Below are 17,806 nucleotides of genomic sequence, written 5' to 3'. Positions count from 1 at the left end.
GCCAGGTTGATAATGACTCGTGTATTCGGACTCATCCACTACTTTGTGATAATCTACCTTCATTCCGGTAAAGACACTTCCCTGAGTGAAATCCGGTCAGCTCACAGCTGCATTTAAAAATATTTATCCTGGTATTCACCTGATTTAATATCCAAACTGTTTTGCTAACCATTAGCTGCAATGTGTTTGTCTATGCTTCTCCCAATTGTGGTCTTCTGACTGTCACCGATTTCCATCTTCCAGATATTGGTTGCTCGATCTTCAGTTGTTTTGGCCCAAAGGTGTAAAATTCTCTCTCATTCACATTCTCAGGCACTTTGCTCTCTATCCTGTGATTACCCGTCTAATATTTCATCCTATCCTTGGGTGTTGAATTTGATCAAACCAAGCTCCGTGAGGCGTCTGTGACCATCTTTCTTTTGGGCACAATATAAATGCGAGTCATTGTTTATTACAGCATATTTGACAAATTACAGTCTATATACAGTAAGGGCAGCACGGTGGCACAGCGGTAGAGTTGCTGCCTTACAGCGCTTGCAGCGTCAGAGACCCGGGTTCGATCCCGACTACGGATGCTATCTGTACGGAGTTTGTACGTTATCCCCGTGACCGTGTGGGTTTTCTCCGAGTTCTTTTGTTTCTTCCCACACTCCAAAGATGGAAAGGTTTGTGGATTAATTGGCTTGGTGTGTGTGTAAATTTTCCCTAGTGTGTGTAGGATAGTGTTAATGTGCGGGGATCATAAGTCAGTGCGGACGCGGTGGGCCGTAGGGCCTGTTTCAGTGCTGTATCTCTAAACTAAACTAAAAAACTAAATTAAAATATTTGTCTGAGAATACAAGGAAGATTATTTGTAAATGTTGAAAGTAATGTATGAAAAATTAGAAACTTTCTGCTTCATTTAAAATGTCCTGTGATTACTTGGTGGGGAAAATAGGAAGTCATAGGTTTTTTGTCATGATCATTATCTTATCTCTTCAAATCAAAAATCAGTCACAGTCTGACGTAAGTGAGACACCTATTTCTCTGTGGAGTTCTCTAGTGATTTCCTGGTTTGCAGATCAGTAATGTCTCAGTGGCAGACATGAAATTGAAAGCTGTAGTGCTAAATTTTCGTATTCACCAGTTGCCTTCCTCTGCTTGTCATTTCAATAATGCTGAGTGGATAATTTTGTATGCTAAAATGTTTTTGTAAATTGGCCACAAAAGGCTTCTGATTGATACCTTGGGCAGCAAACTAATGGTTCTCACACAATGCTGAACACCATTAAAATTTATAAACTGCTTCTAAATAAACATAAGTAAAATTAATTATGAAGTGTATTATGAATATTTGGAATTGACCGGTTATATTTCAACAATTGAGCTACTATCTCTGAGAGCTATGAAATGCTAAGGTGGGGCATTAGCCTTTTGTCAGATCCAAAAAGTAGGTGTAAAGGAGTGATTGCTGACACACTGTAACCTTTACTGGTAGTTTAATATAGCACATGGCACACACGTCCCAGCACTGACTGCATCCAGCCTTCAGGCGTACTGGGACCTAGTGGGAGGAACAAAGGGAGGATACTACAGTTATACTAATATGATGGGGCGTGGTTAGTGGTGATGAGGTAACTACATTATAGGTTGCATGCATAACCCATCTACATCCTTCCCCTTACAATTTAAACAAGTTACAACAATGGCAGGTTTGTTATACAGAACCTGCAAAGCTAAGCATACTCTCCGTAGCGAGCCGGAGGTTTTACAATCCGACCCGAGCGAGTGCGCACAGCACCCTCACCCTCCCCACCCGAAAGAATAGGAGGAGGGACAGGAACAGAAACAGGAGGGGGAGAGAAGGTGGGTGGAGAACCCAGCTTGGAGGGGGAACGGAGAGGCACAGGTGAGCCAGGTGAAACAGAAGGGGTAGAATGAGCAGAAGTGGTAGAAAGAGAAGACCTTGCAGGGGACAACAGAGCCTGGGGAGCAAAACCGGGAGGAGCAGGGGGGGGTACCCGAGGCAAAAGGACCGACCGTGGCATGCAGGGAGCAGAGGGAACGTTAGTGGAGGAAGGCTCGACACGCGATGGAGGGGTATACGGAACCGCAGGAGGTGGTTTTGGCTCGTTAACCACCAACAGGTGCTGGCGGCTGCGTCGGTATACAGTCCCTTCAAAATCCACGAGGTAGGACCGTGGCGCGCTGTCAAACCCGACGACGGTGGCAAGTCGGGAAGTAGCCGGTGGACGTCTGCAAACGGACGACCTGTCCAGGCATCAGTGGCGAAAGAGGGCGGCAGGATTTGTCATGCGAGCGGCGCTGGATCTCGTGCTTCTGGGCAATACTGTTGATGAACATCAGCAGGCTGCAGGACTTTGGGCATCAGGGACTGCTGGGCAATAGGCATCGGAGGGCGGACAACACGGGACATGAGTCGCTGGGCAGGGGATCCCATGGTACTGTCTCTGGAAATGTTCCGAAGGTTCAGGAGACCCTGATAGAAATCCCCATTCGAGAGGCGGGTTTGTTCAAGCAGGTGCTTAGCGCTGCGGACCGCCCGTTCAGCTAGACCATTGCTCTGCGGGTACTCCGGGCTGCTGGTGAAATGATTAAAGTTCCACTTTGCAGCAAACGCTCGAAATTCGGCGCTGGTGAACTGGCATCCGTTGTCTGTCTGCAGCCGGACAGGGGACCCAAACGTGGCAAAGTGACGGCGAAGTTTGCTGATCACCATCTCGGAGGTGATGGCAGGGAGGAGGTCCACCTCGAACCAATTTGAGTAAGAGTCTACTAGCACAAGGTATTGCTTCCCACGCCAGTCGAAAATATCGGCAGCCAGAGAAGACCAGGGCATGTCAGGGGCAGGCTGCTGCAAAAGCGGCTGTCTTTGCTGATGTGGGGCAAAAGAGTTACAGTCCGGACAGGAATCCACCCTGGCCTGGATGTACTTAGCCATGGCCGGCCAGTAGTACTGTTCCTGGGCATGCGAGATAGTGGCATCTGCCCCGTGATGCCCCATGTGGGCGGCGTCAAATTACAAGCCATGCAGCGAGGCAGGGACGACCACTTTGTGTCCTTTGATAATAATGCCGTCCCGGAGGACCAACTCATCGCGGACCAAAAAATAGGGGTGGACGCTGGCAGGCAACGAATTCCGTTTGGTGGGCCACCCGCGCTTGATGACAGCAGCAAGCTGCTGCAGGTCGGGGTCGTTTGCGGTATGTGCAACCAAGCACTGTAGTTGCTGAGAAGGGACGAAGTTAACGTTCAGTACCTGTAAGTCCGACTGCTCGAAGGGGTGCTGGTCGCAGGAGGCCCGGGGGGCCCGGGACAGCGCATCAGCAACATGCATCTCGGTGCCCCTCTTATATATGATTTTAAAGTCAAAGCGCTGTAGCTGCAGCATCATCTGCTGTAGCCTGGCAGGAGCGCAGTGTATAGGCTTGTTCAGTATCGTTACCAGTGGCTGGTGATCCGTCTCGACAGTGAACCTGGTGCCAAATAGGAAGTCCTTAAACTTCAAACACGCGAAAACCACCGCCAGCAGCTCCTTCTCTATCTGTGCATAACGCTGCTCTGTGTCCGTCATGGTCCTGGAGGCATAGGAGATGGGCAGCAGCGAGTCACCAGCGTGGGGTTGCAGGCAGGCAGCACCCAGTCCAAATCGAGAGGCGTCGCAAGTGACCACGATCGGACGCAGTAGATCAAAGAACTTCAGGGTAGGTGTGCTGACCAGCCTCGTCTTTAGCAGATCAAACGCCTGCTGGTGGTGTGGAAACCATGCCCAGGCAATGTCCTTTTTTGTGAGTTGTCTCAGGGGTGCGCTCAACTCGCTGAGGTCGGGGATAAACTTTCCCAGGTAGTTCACCATACCCAGGAAACGCTGTAGACTGACAACGTCTGTCGGGGCGGGCAGCTCTGAGATGGCGCTGGTCTTTTGCGGGTCCGGCTTCAACCCCTGGGCCGTGAAAATGTGGCCAACATATGTGACCTCAGCCACTTGCACTTTGACCGATTAAGCTTCAAATTTATCTGCCGAGCACGGTCCAAAATCCGTCGGAGGTTGCGGTCATGTTCGGCCACATCCCTCCCATAGACCAGAATGTCGTCTACAATGATCGCGCAGGGCAGACCTGCAAACAATTGTTCCATTGAATGCTGAAATACCTCGCTGACGGAGTTGATGCCGAACGGCATCCGCAAAAACTTAAACCTGCCGAAGGGCGTGCTGAACGTGGTCAGGTCCGTGGAGCGTTTGTCCAGGGGTATCTGCCAAAACGAACTTCTTGCATCGAGGACGGAGAACACTGTGGCTTGTCCCACCTGGGTGGCAACATCTTCGACAGTCCTCATGGGGTAGTGGGGCCGTTTAATCGCCATATTTAAGTCCTTGGGGTTGATGCATACCCGTATCTCATTTTTTCCTTTCTTCAACGTGGCGACCATGCTGGAGACCCATTCGGTTGGATCGCTGACAGCCTCCAGCACTCCCATGTTGACCATGTCTTTCAGCATGCTCTCCACCTTGCCCTTCATGGCGAACGACACTCTATGGGGTGGACGGATCACAGGCACCACGGATGGGTCAGTCACGATCTTGTACACCAACGGCAGCTTCCCCAACTTGTCGTCAAACAGGTCCGGGTACTCGGATAGTGGATCCATCACAGCTTGCACCTCGTGGACCGTACGGTCAAAAGACACCAGACCAAGATCCTGGCAGGCCTGGTTGCTCAGCAACGTCACACAGTCACAGTCCAGAATAAAGAAAGACAGGTCCTGGGAAGATTTCTGCAGCACGCAGTGGAAGGTCGCCCTCCCCACAGGTGTTAGTTCCTCTCCCCCATAGGCACGCAAAACAGAGCGATCTGCAATCAGCAGCTCATTATTCCTTATCAGGTGGAACAGCTTTGTTGACATTATGTTCACTTTCGCCCCCGTGTCCAGCTTAGCAGAGAAGGACTTATTGTTTACAGTTATGTTCACAGAAGGATCGGGGAGGCGAGATCGGCTGTGGAGGAGAGTGTAAACACTTTCATCTCCCGTGGAATAGCTGTTCTCGGAGCCGGGGGCAGCGTCAACGGAGGACTGAGAATCCATCTCGCTATCAACTTGCAGAAGGTTGTTTAGGAGTTGTCTGGGAGCTGAGGGCACTTTCCCACGGGACCGGCAGGCAGCTGCAAAATGGTTCATTCTCCCGCAGAAATTGCAGGTCTTCCCGAAGGCTGGGCACTGTGACTCCGTCGAGTGCACGTAATTGCAGTTTGGACACTTTTGAGATCGCGGGACCCGGGATGTACGAACGGGCCGCGGTGGAGGGCGAAAGTTGTCCTTCATACGACGTTGTCCAGCAACACCAGTTAGATTTATGGCTCGGCTGTCAGACCCCCGCTGCCCATGCGGAGGGGTGACCACTTCGGCAATGCGGCACGCATGCATTGCCTGAGTCAGGGTTAGGTCAGGCCATTGCAGCAGGTCGGCACGTAGCTTCTGATCAATCATGCCAGTGACGAGAATGTCCCTGGTGAGCTGGTCGCGCATGGTTTTAAATCGGCACCGCTGGGCAAGGTGCCGCAGGTCAGCGATGAAGCACTCAACAGGTTCATCCGGCTGTTGCTTGCGTGAGAAGAACCTGGCCCGCTCCAGTATACGGTTGGAGGGCAGGTCACATATCTCCGCGAACTTGCGCAAAAGACATACCGGGTCGTCGGCCGATTCAGCTGGCTCGACCGGCTGCTCGTTGTCATCCAGGACTGCTGGTTCGTAGACAAATGCTTGAGCTCTCTTCATTGCGTCGGGACCGGCCAGGTTGTGCAGGAGTGATGCTTTGACCGCGGCTGGGTCGTTCCGGTGCGCAATATTGACGTAGTGAGTGTAGTCCATCACAAAAGTCGACCATCGCTCCGCAATGTCAGCGTCGAAGACAAGGGGAGATGGCTTTCGGCATGAGGATGCCATGTCAAGGGAAACCCAACACTGGGCACTAACGGGGACAAAATAAATAAAAACCGATAAACGGGAAACGCAAGTTTTAAACTTCTGACACCATGTAAAGGTTTGATTGCTGACACACTGTAACCTTTACTGGTAGTTTAATATAGCACGTGGCACACACGTCCCAGCACTGACTGCATCCAGCCTTCAGGCGTACTGGGACCTAGTGGGAGGAACAAAGGGAGGATATTACAGTTATACTAATATGATGGGGCGTGGTTAGTGGTGATGAGGTAACTACATTATAGGTTGCATGCATAACCCATCTACAGTAGGAATCTGATGTGTTTTTTTATTTGTGTGTAAAGAAAATCTATGTTTCTGCAAATTGCAATGTTAATTCTTAATATTGAACTTGCAAGTAAACATCACAATTAATGCTTGTTCTACTGGGCCGCATTTGGAATGGAATTAAAGCTGAAGGTCTCCTCATTGTAAAGAAGTTATGAAAAAGTGAATTCAAATTTCACTTTGTGTTCAAGAAGGCACTGCAAATGCTGGAAGATCGAAGGTACACAAAAATGCTGGAGAAACTCAGTGGGTGCAGCAGCATCTATGGAGCGAAGGAAATAGGCGACGTTTCGGGCCGAAACCCTTCTTCAGACTGATGGGGGGTGGGGGGGAGAAGGAAGGAAAAAGGGAGGAGGAGGAGCCCGAGGGCGGGGGGATGGGAGGAGACAGCTCGAGGGTTAAGGAAGGGGAGGAGACAGCAAGGGCTTGCAAAATTGGGAGAATTCAATGTTCATGCCATTCAGACGCAAGCAACCCAGACGGAATATGAGGTGCTGTTCCTCCAATTTCCGGTGTTGCTCACTCTGGCAATGGAGGAGACCCAGGACAGAGAGGTCGGATTGGGAATGGGAGGGGGAGTTGAAGTGCTGAGCCACCGGGAGTTCAGTTAGGTTATTTTTTTTAAATTTTTTTTTTTTTTAATATTTTATTTTATTAGAAGTAAGTACAGTCATATGGCACCAAAGTGCCTAATATATATTTTCATAATACATTTTATGTACAACTTCTTTTTTTTTTTTTTGTTACACTGAAAAAAGATTAGAATAAGAAAAAGAAGTTAGATAGTAAAGGATAGAAAGATGTGAAATATATAGTGTGTGAAAAAAGAAAACGAGTAAATGAAAAAAGTTGAGAGAGAGAATAGAGAGAAGAAAAGAAAAAAAGAGGAGATCATTATTTATAGTCTTGACCAACCCTCGTCCAGTCCTGAAACAGTTATTTTTTACAATTGTGTTGCACCATATGATTCCAAAAAAACGACGAATCAGTTAGGTTATTGCGGACTGAGCGGAGGTGTTCGGCGAAACGATCGCCCAACCTCCGCTTAGTCTCACCGATGTAAATCAGCTGACATCTAGAGCAGCGGATGCAGTAGATGAGGTTGGAGGAGATACAGGTGAACCTTTGTCGCACCTGGAACGACTGCTTGGGTCCTTGAATGAAGTCGAGGGGGGAGGTGAAGGGACAGGTGTTCATTTCTACTGCATCCGCTGCTCTAGATGTCAGCTGATTTACATCGGTGAGACTAAGCGGAGGTTGGGCGATCGTTTCGCCGAACACCTCCGCTCAGATAAGTCCCTTCTTCGCACTGAATCAGGTGAGAGGGAGACACAGAGATAAGGAAATGTAAGGTGTGAAAATGAGACAGTGGGGATGGGGATCAAGGAAAATGTAGAATAGACCATTGTTAACTGGGAGAAAGTAACAACAAAGCAAACAGCATGTCAACTCATGCCCTATCCTGGTTCTGTGGTGCTTTATTGCTCTGATGCGGAACTTGCGATACGGTCTTTGTATGGAGCACCGTTTACTTGTCCCCATAGATGAATGGAGGCAATTTCATGAGTTTATTTTGCAGTAAAATGGCTCTGACAATTGGGCATCTTAAGTGCTTCTTTACTGCTTCAAAAGCTGATTGCCACCCGGAAGAAATAATATTGAACAGGAAAATGGATAACCTCCTTGTTACAGCCATCACCACCATGATATTGCTTAGTTAAAAAGCAGCATGCAGTGCTGTTTAAATATCCCATTCCAGTAAATATACATGTTATGATTATGAATGCAAAGGTTAGTAATAAAGGAATAAATATTAAGGATTTTTTCTTTTGTCTTTTGTGGAAACTTGGGCATTTTGTGGAAACTTGTCCAAAATGGCAGCCGCGAGGCGCGCCCCAGTACAAGTTGTGCTCCTGTCTATTGTACTCGTGTCTGTCTTATACGTTCGCAATGTGTCATGTTTAATCCAATACACCCGATGGGAACTTCTACATTTCAAACTTAACATCCACGGAGTCCTGAGGCCATCTCTACCGAAGGAAATAACGCTTGTTTCCCCGGGTCTCTCTACATTCTGGCCGCAGACCGGCAAACGAAGCCGACCGCAGACCGCGGACGAAGCAGACGCTCCGGTATCCTCTCGAGGTTCAAGAGGCGCCCATTCCGACCTCCTCTCCCAGCCCTCCTGCTGGCAAATGTTAGATCTCTCCGGTACAAGATGGACGAACTCCAGCTTCTGATTCAGACCAACAGGAACTACAGCAACTGCTTTGCCATCTGCCTGACTGAATCCTGGCTGGATCAGTCAGTGCCCGACCAAGCAGTAACGCTGCTGGGATATACACTTCACCGAGCCGACAGGTCAGCTGAACTATCTTTCAAGTCAAAAGGTGGTGGAATATGCATTATGATAAACCAACGCTGGTGCACAAACTCCACCTCACTCAGCCATGTATGTTCCCCACTCTTGGAGCACCTTACTATCACATGCAGACCCACCTACCTCCCCAGAGAATTTGCATCGGTCATTGTAATCGGTGTTTATATTCCACCTGAGGCTAATGCTAACGCCGCCATGAGCGAACTAGCCTGTCATATATCCAACACAGAAAATTCATACCCAGATGCAGCAATAATTGTGTTAGGCGACTTCAACCATACCAACCTGTCCACTGAGCTTCCAAACTACCACCAGCACGTGACCTGCCCCAGCAGAGGGTGCAACACGCTCGACCACTGCTATACTCCGTTTAAGGAGGCTTACCGTGCCTTTGTAGGAGCTCCGTTGGGCAAGTCAGACCACGCGATGCTGCTGCTTATCCCAAAGTATAGGCAAAAAATAAAATCCTCAAAAACTTCGCCCAAATCTGTTAGGTCGTGGTCTACAGACGCCATCGAAAAGCTGCAAGGCTGCTTCGCATGCACTGATTGGGAAGTTTTCCGCGCAGCTGGAGACCTCCACGACTACACGGACACAGTAACGTCATATGTCCAATTCTGCGAGCAACTCTGTATCCCTTCAAAAACTGTTAAACAATATAACAATAAGCCCTGGTTCACAAAAGAAATTCAACAATTAAGAACTGATAAAAATGCTGCATATAAATCTGGAAACAAGCAGGACTACATGGCTGCAAAATATAAACTAAGGTCCACAATAAGGAAAGCCAAACACAATTATGCCACCAAATTAGAACAAGAAATATCAACAAACAACACTAGAACTGTCTGGAAAAAACTCCAGGAAATGACCAACTACAAAAAGACATCCACCCCCATCCCAGATAATGATCACCAACTCCAAGACAGATTGAACACTTTCTATGGCAGGTTTGAACAGTCTCCAGTCCCTCCACCACTGTCCCCCTCTCCTCTTCCTCCACCTCCATTCCACATCCAGGAGGCCGAGGTGAGGACTACCTTCAGGAGACAGAAGAAAAATAAATCTGCAGGCCCAGACAACATCAGCCCAGCAGTGCTTCATCACTGTGCAGCAGAACTGGCCCCTGTATTCACCGGCATCTTCAAGTCATCCCTCTGCCAATGTACAGTGCCCCAGTGCTTCAAACAATCCACCATCATCCCTGTGCCCAAGTCCAACACATCATCCTGCCTCAATGACTATAGACCGATTGCCCTTACATCTGTGGCCATGAAGTCATTCGAGCGCATTATTCTTGCTCACCTCAAAACCAGCACTTCTTCCAATTTGGACCCTCACCAATTCGCATACAGAGCCAATAGGTCAGTGGAAGACACAGTCAATCTGGCCATTCATCACACTCTGCAACACCTGGAAACCGCCAACACGTACGCCCGCATCCTTTTCATGGACTTCAGTTCGGCATTTAACTCCATCAACCCGGTTAAACTCTTCCATAAATTAACGGACATGAACATCGACCCCTGCATCTGTCACTGGATCTACAGCTTCCTTTGGAACAGACAACAGAGGGTGAAGATACATAACACAATATCTCACCCCCTGCACCTCAGCTCAGGAGCCCCTCAGGGCTGCGTCTTGTCCCCCTGGTTATTCTCACTCTACACAAACCAATTCACATCCCAGCATAGTTCAGTTAAAATTTATAAATATGCAGATGACACAACCATCATAGGTCTCATCTCAAACAATAATGAAACAGAATACCGCACTCAAACACACAAAGCAGTCACTTGGTGCACAGATAATAACCTCTCACTTAACACATCAAAAACACACAAACTCATCATTGATTTCAGACGTAAGGCACAACCCAAGACCCCCCTACTCATCTCAGGCGAACCCATATCCACCACTGACTCATACAAATTTCTAGGCACCCACATAAGCAATAACCTCAAATGGAAAATCAATTCAAATCATATCTACAAAAAAGCCAACCAGAGACTCTTCTTCCTCCGCCAGCTCAAGAAGTTTAGAGTAAAGAAACACCTCCTAATCAAATTCTACACAGCCATCATCCAAAGCATGCTCACTTCATCAATTACAGTCTGGTTCAGCAGTTTAGACACTCACTCCCGTAATAAATTACAACGCATAGTTAATAAAGCATCCAAAATCATCAGCACTCCCCTTCCATCAATAGAATCACTCCATCACAAACGGTCTGTGTCAAGGGTGAAGAAAATCATCTCTGATCCCTCCCACCCAGCACACCACATCTTCCACCTGCTGCCATCAGGAAGGCGCTACAGCTCACAGTCCGCCAAGACATCTCGATTTAAAAACAGTTTTTACCCACACGCAATCCGAATTCTGAACTCACTATGATAACAGCACATATCCTCCCCATGCATGAACTGTATATTGTAAGATGTTGTGTTTTATGTTATGTTTGACGGGAATCAGCCTACCTTGTCCAAATACCTTGTCCAGTAACATCCTGTACTGAACCTGAATTCCACCAGCTTGACTGTGTGGTCATTAAATAATCTAATCTAATCTAATTTGATAAAACTTATGAGTGGGTTTGCTGCTGGGGTTTTTAACAAAATTCGAATTTAAAACCAGGCATAGTATTCTTTTTCATCTTTGAAGTGACCGCATTCCTCCACGACTGTTCTGTGTAGCTTTGTGTTACCTACGAGCAGTGGGTTGTTTTTTTAAACTCAACCTGACTTGCACCGCGATTTGACTGCCTGCAGTCTTTCTGCAACATTATATCTTTCCCTGAGCAGACTCGGCAGAGTCCCTAATTCATATAAAATAAATTGCACTTTCCTTGGATTCTTTGATCTCGCTGCAGTTTCATCTGAAGAGACTGACATGGTAGAAAATGTAAATTTTCTATTTTGATCTTTAATTGTTCTTTCAATTGATACGTAAAACTCTGTGTTGTTGATCTGTTCCCCCCCGCCCACCCCAGCCCTGAACAGAAGCAAATATAGGTTGTTCAAATAGTTTTCAGAATCATGGCAGACACCCCATTTTTTCATTTGATGCTCTGTATTTATAATGAATAAAAAGGTAGCTTGTGTTATATTTGTCATATAAACCGTCATTTGTCCATTGTTTAGGTCTTTGATGTGGTTCATTGTGGCCAATACCAGTAGATTAAAATGGAACATAATCTATGGACTCAAAAATAAGAACTAGTTCTGACATAGTTTTTACCTGCAACTTATTGGGTTTACATTCAGTCCTTTCATTACACCTCTCTACCGTTGCTGTGTTCCACTTTTTTGGTTCCATGTAGTCCTAGCCTCTCTGTTTTTTGGCGTTGATGCATTTTCCCATTTCTGATCTACTCTCTCCCACCCTCATGTCCACCCTCACCCCCACGCCCTCACCTGCTCTGACGCCCTTCTGCTATACACTGTCCATAACCCCCTCTATCTGACCCTCTCTCTGTGTCATGTTGACCCCCATCCTTGCGCTCACACTCTCCCATGCCCTCTCTCTCTCACACAGTCCATAACCCCCTCTGTCTGACCCTCTCTCTCTGTCCATGACCCACCTCTCTATGAATCTCACTTCCTCTGTGACTCTCACTCACTCTCCTTATGACTCTCTCTTTCCCTCTTTCCTTTACTCTCCGTCTGTTTAGTTTTGGAACTTTTTTCACGTTTCCCTATATAAATTCTAAACTTGACAACTATTCTCTTAATTTCTTTGAAAAGTGTGATGTCGTGGGTGACAGATATCCACAGGGTGCTCTCGTACCAACTTTTTAAAATATCTTTTTTTCCAGTGGATGTTTTGCTCAAGCAGATGGAGAGGAGTTATTTCAGCTGCTGAGTCTCAGTTGGAAATTTGTTCAACTCTTATGTTATTGTTTGTGCTGCCCTTCTGAATCTCTGTGGTGTTTTGATCCCCAGAAAAAGCTGCAGGATGTTTCCACCAAGTTCAGATTGTTCCAGAAGCCTGCAAATTTTGAGCAGCACCTGTTGGAGTGCAAAAGACTCCTGGATGAGGTGAAATCTGAACTACACCTCTTGGAGACGAGCAGTGTGGAGCCAGAATATGTTCAGAATCAGCTGGATCATTGCATGGTAGGGATTCATGTTTATATTTATTTCCCAAGACAGTGAAGTCCATTGAATGCCAACCAAGTTGTATTTGACACAAAGTGCTGAGATAACGGGTCAAATAGCATCACTGGAGAACATCGATAAGCAATGTTTTGGGATGCGAACCCTTCTTCAAAACTGGGTTTAGATGGCAGCTACAGGTGGAGCATAAAATGGGATCAGTGTAGCAGACGGACTGGTGATTAGTGCAGATGGACACAAAGTGCACGAGTAACTCAGCAGGTCAGGCAGTGTCTCAGGAGAAAAAGGATGGATGATGTTTCGGATCGGAGATCCTTCTTTAGTCTCAAAATGTCACCACCCTTCTTCTCCTGAGATGCTGCCTGACCCACTGAGTTACTCCAGCACTTTGTGTCTATCTTTGGTATAAACCCGCATCTGCAGTTCTTTGTTACTACATTACCGCAGATGTATCCTGTGTTTTATCCCGTGGCTGTATTTTATTTGACAATAGATTTGTACCTGCTGATCATTAAAAAGCTGATTTAATCACAGTCGGCATTATGTTAATCAGTTCCGAGATGATTAAATAAGTAACAAGTGCTGAAATTATTTTTGGAGGTGAAAGAAACTGAATAATTGATAATTGACTATAATAAAGAAAGTTAATTGACAAACAGCAAACTTAGTATGCAATGGAAGAACCTTTTGGATTTGTCAGAGGCAATTATATTTACCGTATCAGCCCCCGTTGTAATATTTCAAAATCTCAACTTCCTGGCTAATCATATTCAATAATTCCCTGGATATGTATATCATTATTACTAAGGACTATTAATACAAATTGCTTCAATGGCTTTCCCAAGCAGCTTCACAAAACTATTAACCTGTTTATAAAAGGTCGAGAATGATTTCCTTTATTACACTAGCTTCTAAATTAGAGTTCTTTAAATTTATGAATATTATAACAGTGGAAATTTCACCCACATCAGAGCAAACCTATTTTTTGTAAATCAACCTGGTACTGTGAACTTTGATAACTGAAAAGTGACTGGGATTTCATCATCAAGTTCACTGAAACAAGCAGATTTAAATTGTCACAAGACACGGAAATTTGTCTGACAACATCTATTTAGGTAGTGGTGGAAACACACAATCAATCAATCAACCTTTATTGCCATCTTGCAAGCAACAGTTGTACAGTGCAAAATGAAAAGACGTTTCCCAGGGAATAGCGGAGCATCGCACATGAAATTTAAAACATTTCACACATAATAACACTAAAAACAATCCAGTCCCTGATGGAACAGTATAAATAGTTAAAAGCAGGTAAAAACACAACGTTAAAATGCAATAAAACCAATCATAAAAATGTCCGGGGCAGCTGATTTGAGTGGCCAGTGCCAGTTATTAAAGTGGCCAGTGCCAGTTATTAAAGTGTTCGTGCCAAGCCGCAGAATCAAGTGACTGTGAGTACAGAGTGACTGTTTAGCAGCCTCACAGCCTGTGGTAGGAAGCTGTTTAGCAGTCTTGTAGTCCGGGCTTTGATGCTTCGATATCTCTTGCCTGATGGCAGGAGATCCAGGTGTATGTGGAGGGGGTGCAGTTAGTGCTGAGGTAACTCAGTGGGTCAGACAGCATTCCTGCAGAACAAGGAAAGGTGACGTTTTGGGATTGGGACCTTTCTTTGAATGTACTTAAAGAGAAAATAATTCCCAGTGGATTAGTATATTAAGGAAAGGGAAGGAGAGATTGTTGGAGTTGGAGAGTGAAGGACCTGTCCCACTGTACGAGGTAATTCAAGAGATCTCCTGAGTTTAAAAAAAAAATCAAACTCGTGGTAAGCACGTAGAATGTAAGTACGTAGAATGTAAGTAGCGGGTACGTCGGAGCTCGGGACGTCTCTTAGCGGCTTGAAACGCTAACGGCAGGTACTCGGGAAACGCGGTAAGCTCTTGAAGACTCGCGAAGATTTTTCAACATGTTGAAAAATGTCCACGAGAGCCCCGAGTACCTACGAGCGGCCATTACCGTAATTCTCCGAGTTCGAATCAGGGGAAACTCAGGAGAACTCTTGAATTAGCTCGTACAGTGGGACAGGCCCTTGAAGTTGAAGAAGGTTCTGGACCCTAAATGTGACCCATTCCTTCTCTCCAGAGATGCTGCCTGTCACGCTGAGTTACTCCAGCATTTTGTGTCTATCTTTGAAGTATTTCTATACATTGTCAACCTCAGTACTTAAATGAACGAAAATCTGGTCAACTTACAGTTAATTCTTATAAAAAGTGGCTTAATCTTCCAAACACCCAGAATTTGAATGAACCTAATAATAAAAATGAGTTGATTTTGCAATAACTGCTTAATATCACATCATGCAATTTACCAGAATGTTATTAATGTAACACCCACTGAGAGTCTGACGATGCCTGAATATATTATTTTCAATTTACAGAAATTATATAAGAGTCTGAGCGAAGTGAAATCTGATGTGGAAACGGTGATTAAAACTGGACGTCAAGTTGTACAGAAACAGCAAACAGAGAATCCGAAGGAACTGGATGAGAGAGTAACTGCCCTGAAAATGCAGTACAACGACCTTGGATCTCAGGTCAGCAATTCTATGCATTATCCTGCTCAGTAATTGATGGCGTGAATGTGAATGTTCTGCAACCCGACATCTTCAGGGTCTTTACTCTGTCTATGTTCTTGGGTGGTACAGTGGTAGAATTGCTGCCTCAGCGCGCCTAGGGACCCAAGTACTATCATGACCTTAGGTTGTCTGTGCGGAGGTTGTACATTCTCCCCGTGACCGCGAGGTTGTTCAGGTTTCCTCCCACATTCCAAAGACCTACAGGTTAGTAGGTTAATTGGCTTCTGTAAATTGCCCCCAGTGTGCATAAGTTCATAACATATATAGGGGCAGAATTAGGCCATTCGGTCTATCAAATCTACTCTGCCATTCAATTATGGCTGATCTATTTTTTCCTCTCAACCCCATTCACCCACCTTTGCCCCATAACCTCTGCAAAAGAGGGATAACATAGCACAAGTAAACGGGTGATCGATGGTCAGCATGGACTCAGTGGGCCAAAAGGCCTGTTTCCATGCTGTATCTGTAAACTAAACTAAAGAAGTAAGTGAAGTTGTTTTGCACTTTCAGATTTTCACATTGAACTATTTAATTTCTTTGGTCTGATTTTTGATGAGATGAGATGGGGCTGATTTCACATTTATTTCTCGGCTGCTACTCATCTATTCATAACTAAAACTCTGATCTTGTTACCTTCCGGTTTGGCGGTCTTTCTATTTGTGCAAAAACGGTTTGCGATAGCACTACGATTTTTCACCAGTTCACTCACCGTTCTCCTGTGCTGCGAGTGCGCCAAGTTTGGTTCCGATCGGTTGAATATCGTAAAAGTTAGCGAGGTTTAAAAATCTTAAAAACCACGCGTGCGCAGATCGATCTCTTCTCCTGCCAGTCGGTGCCACACAGATTAGTCTCTTTCCCTGTCACTCTTCGGGACGGTCCACCCCATTCCTGTGCCATCGCGGCAGTGGTTTCCAACTGGACTTTCGGAGGGACCCAAAGCAGCCCAGCCCCTCCCCGCCCCAAGCAACCCGCCCCGCCCTGCCCCTCCCTGCCCCAAGCAGCCCCGCCCCACCCTGCCCCTCCCCGCCCCACCTGCTCCAAACAGCCCGCCCTTCCCCAGGCAACCGCCCCGCCCCAAGCAGCCCCTCCCTGCCCCGCCCCACCCTGCCCCACCCCGCCCCAAACAGCCCCGCCCTGCCCCGCCCCACCCTGCCCCACCCCGCCCCAAGCAGCCCCGCCCTGCCCCGCCCCACCCTGCCCCACCCCGCCACAAGCAGCCCCGCCCCACCCCAAGCAGCCCCGCCCCGCCCCAAGCAGCCCCGCCCTCATGGTGAAGAAGTGGCACTGCTGCCCGAGGAGCTGTACCTGGTGCGGAGGGTGGTTCTGCGGGCCGAGCCCGGGGACTGGGCTGGAACCAAGGACAAGCCTGCGTCCGGGGTCAGGGACGAGCCTGGAGATGAAGTCAGGGCCTGAACTGGAGCCCAGGCGGCGGCTGAGCTGAGGGCTGGAGTCAGGCCCAAGCCACGGGGCCTGGGTCAACGTGTCCCAGCGCCTCTGGGGGCCGCCGCCATTCTGCAGCACAGCCTCCACTTCCTGCTCTGCGGGCAGTCTGGCTCGGCTGCCCGCCACCCTCACCCCGCCCCCGGCACAGCGAGCCCGGCTCCGTCGAGGCCCACGTCCACGAGTGCTTCGGCCGCCTACAGCTAGAGCCGGGCCGAGTACGAGAACCAGGCCCTGGCGCTGCTCTACGACCTGAGTAGGTGCTGGGGAAGGGAATGGGAGTGAGGGGAGGAGGAGGTGGGAAATGGGGAGGAGGGAGATGGGGTAGAAGAGGGAGATGGGGCGGGGGCTGCGCCGAGCCCCGCTATCTATCCGCTGGCGAGGGGCACCACGGGTCCCGTGCTCCTGCAGCTCCTGCCTGGGGGCGTGGACACTGGGAGCGGCCCGAACACACCGCAGCGTTACACGGAGAGAGGGAGCGCCGCAGCCCAGCCCACTGCACGGGGGGGGGGGGGGGGGGGGGGAGAGGAGAAGGGGGAGAGGAGATGGAGGGGAGAGGAGATGAGGAGGGATGAGGGAGGGAGTTGGGGAGAGAGGGGTGAGGGGGAGGGATGGAGAGAGATGAGGGGTGGAGAGACAGAGAGGAGGGAGGGGGAAGAGAGGGAGGGAGTGGGGTAAAGGGGTGGTGGAGTGCAGGATGGTAGGGAGGGGGTGGAAGGGGCCTGGGGTGATGGGCAAGGTGGGATAGAGGGGGTAGTAGAAGGCGAGAGGGACAGGGAGGGGTGGATTTGATGGAAGGGGGATAGGCGTGAGTGGAGGAACGGGTTGCGTTGGGGGAACAGGTGAGTGGTGGAATATTGCGTTGGGTAACGTTCTCCCCGTGACCTGCGTGGGTTTTCTCCGAGGTCATCGGTTTCCTCCCACACTCCAAAGACGCACAGGGTGGTAGGTTAATTGGCTTGACATAAAATG

At 48.0% G+C, this 17,806-nt stretch overlaps 1 protein-coding gene across 12 annotated transcripts in view; it reads left to right on the top strand.

The window, feature by feature from the left end:
* Positions 1-17,806, top strand: part of dmd (dystrophin) — a 1,663,772-nt gene that overhangs the window by 733,497 nt on the left and 912,469 nt on the right. For all 12 annotated transcript variants that reach the window (XM_033033201.1, XM_033033203.1, XM_033033205.1 and 9 more), the window contains 2 exons: positions 12,592-12,765; positions 15,197-15,352. In XM_033033201.1, coding sequence (XP_032889092.1) covers positions 12,592-12,765; positions 15,197-15,352 — 330 coding nt within the window. The remainder of the gene's footprint in view (positions 1-12,591; positions 12,766-15,196; positions 15,353-17,806) is intronic.

The sequence above is a fragment of the Amblyraja radiata genome, chromosome 14 (assembly GCF_010909765.2).
Source record: "Amblyraja radiata isolate CabotCenter1 chromosome 14, sAmbRad1.1.pri, whole genome shotgun sequence".
Lineage (NCBI taxonomy): Eukaryota > Metazoa > Chordata > Chondrichthyes > Rajiformes > Rajidae > Amblyraja > Amblyraja radiata.
Note: the sequence above shows the minus strand (reverse complement) of the source record. Positions and strands in the feature narration are given on the sequence as shown.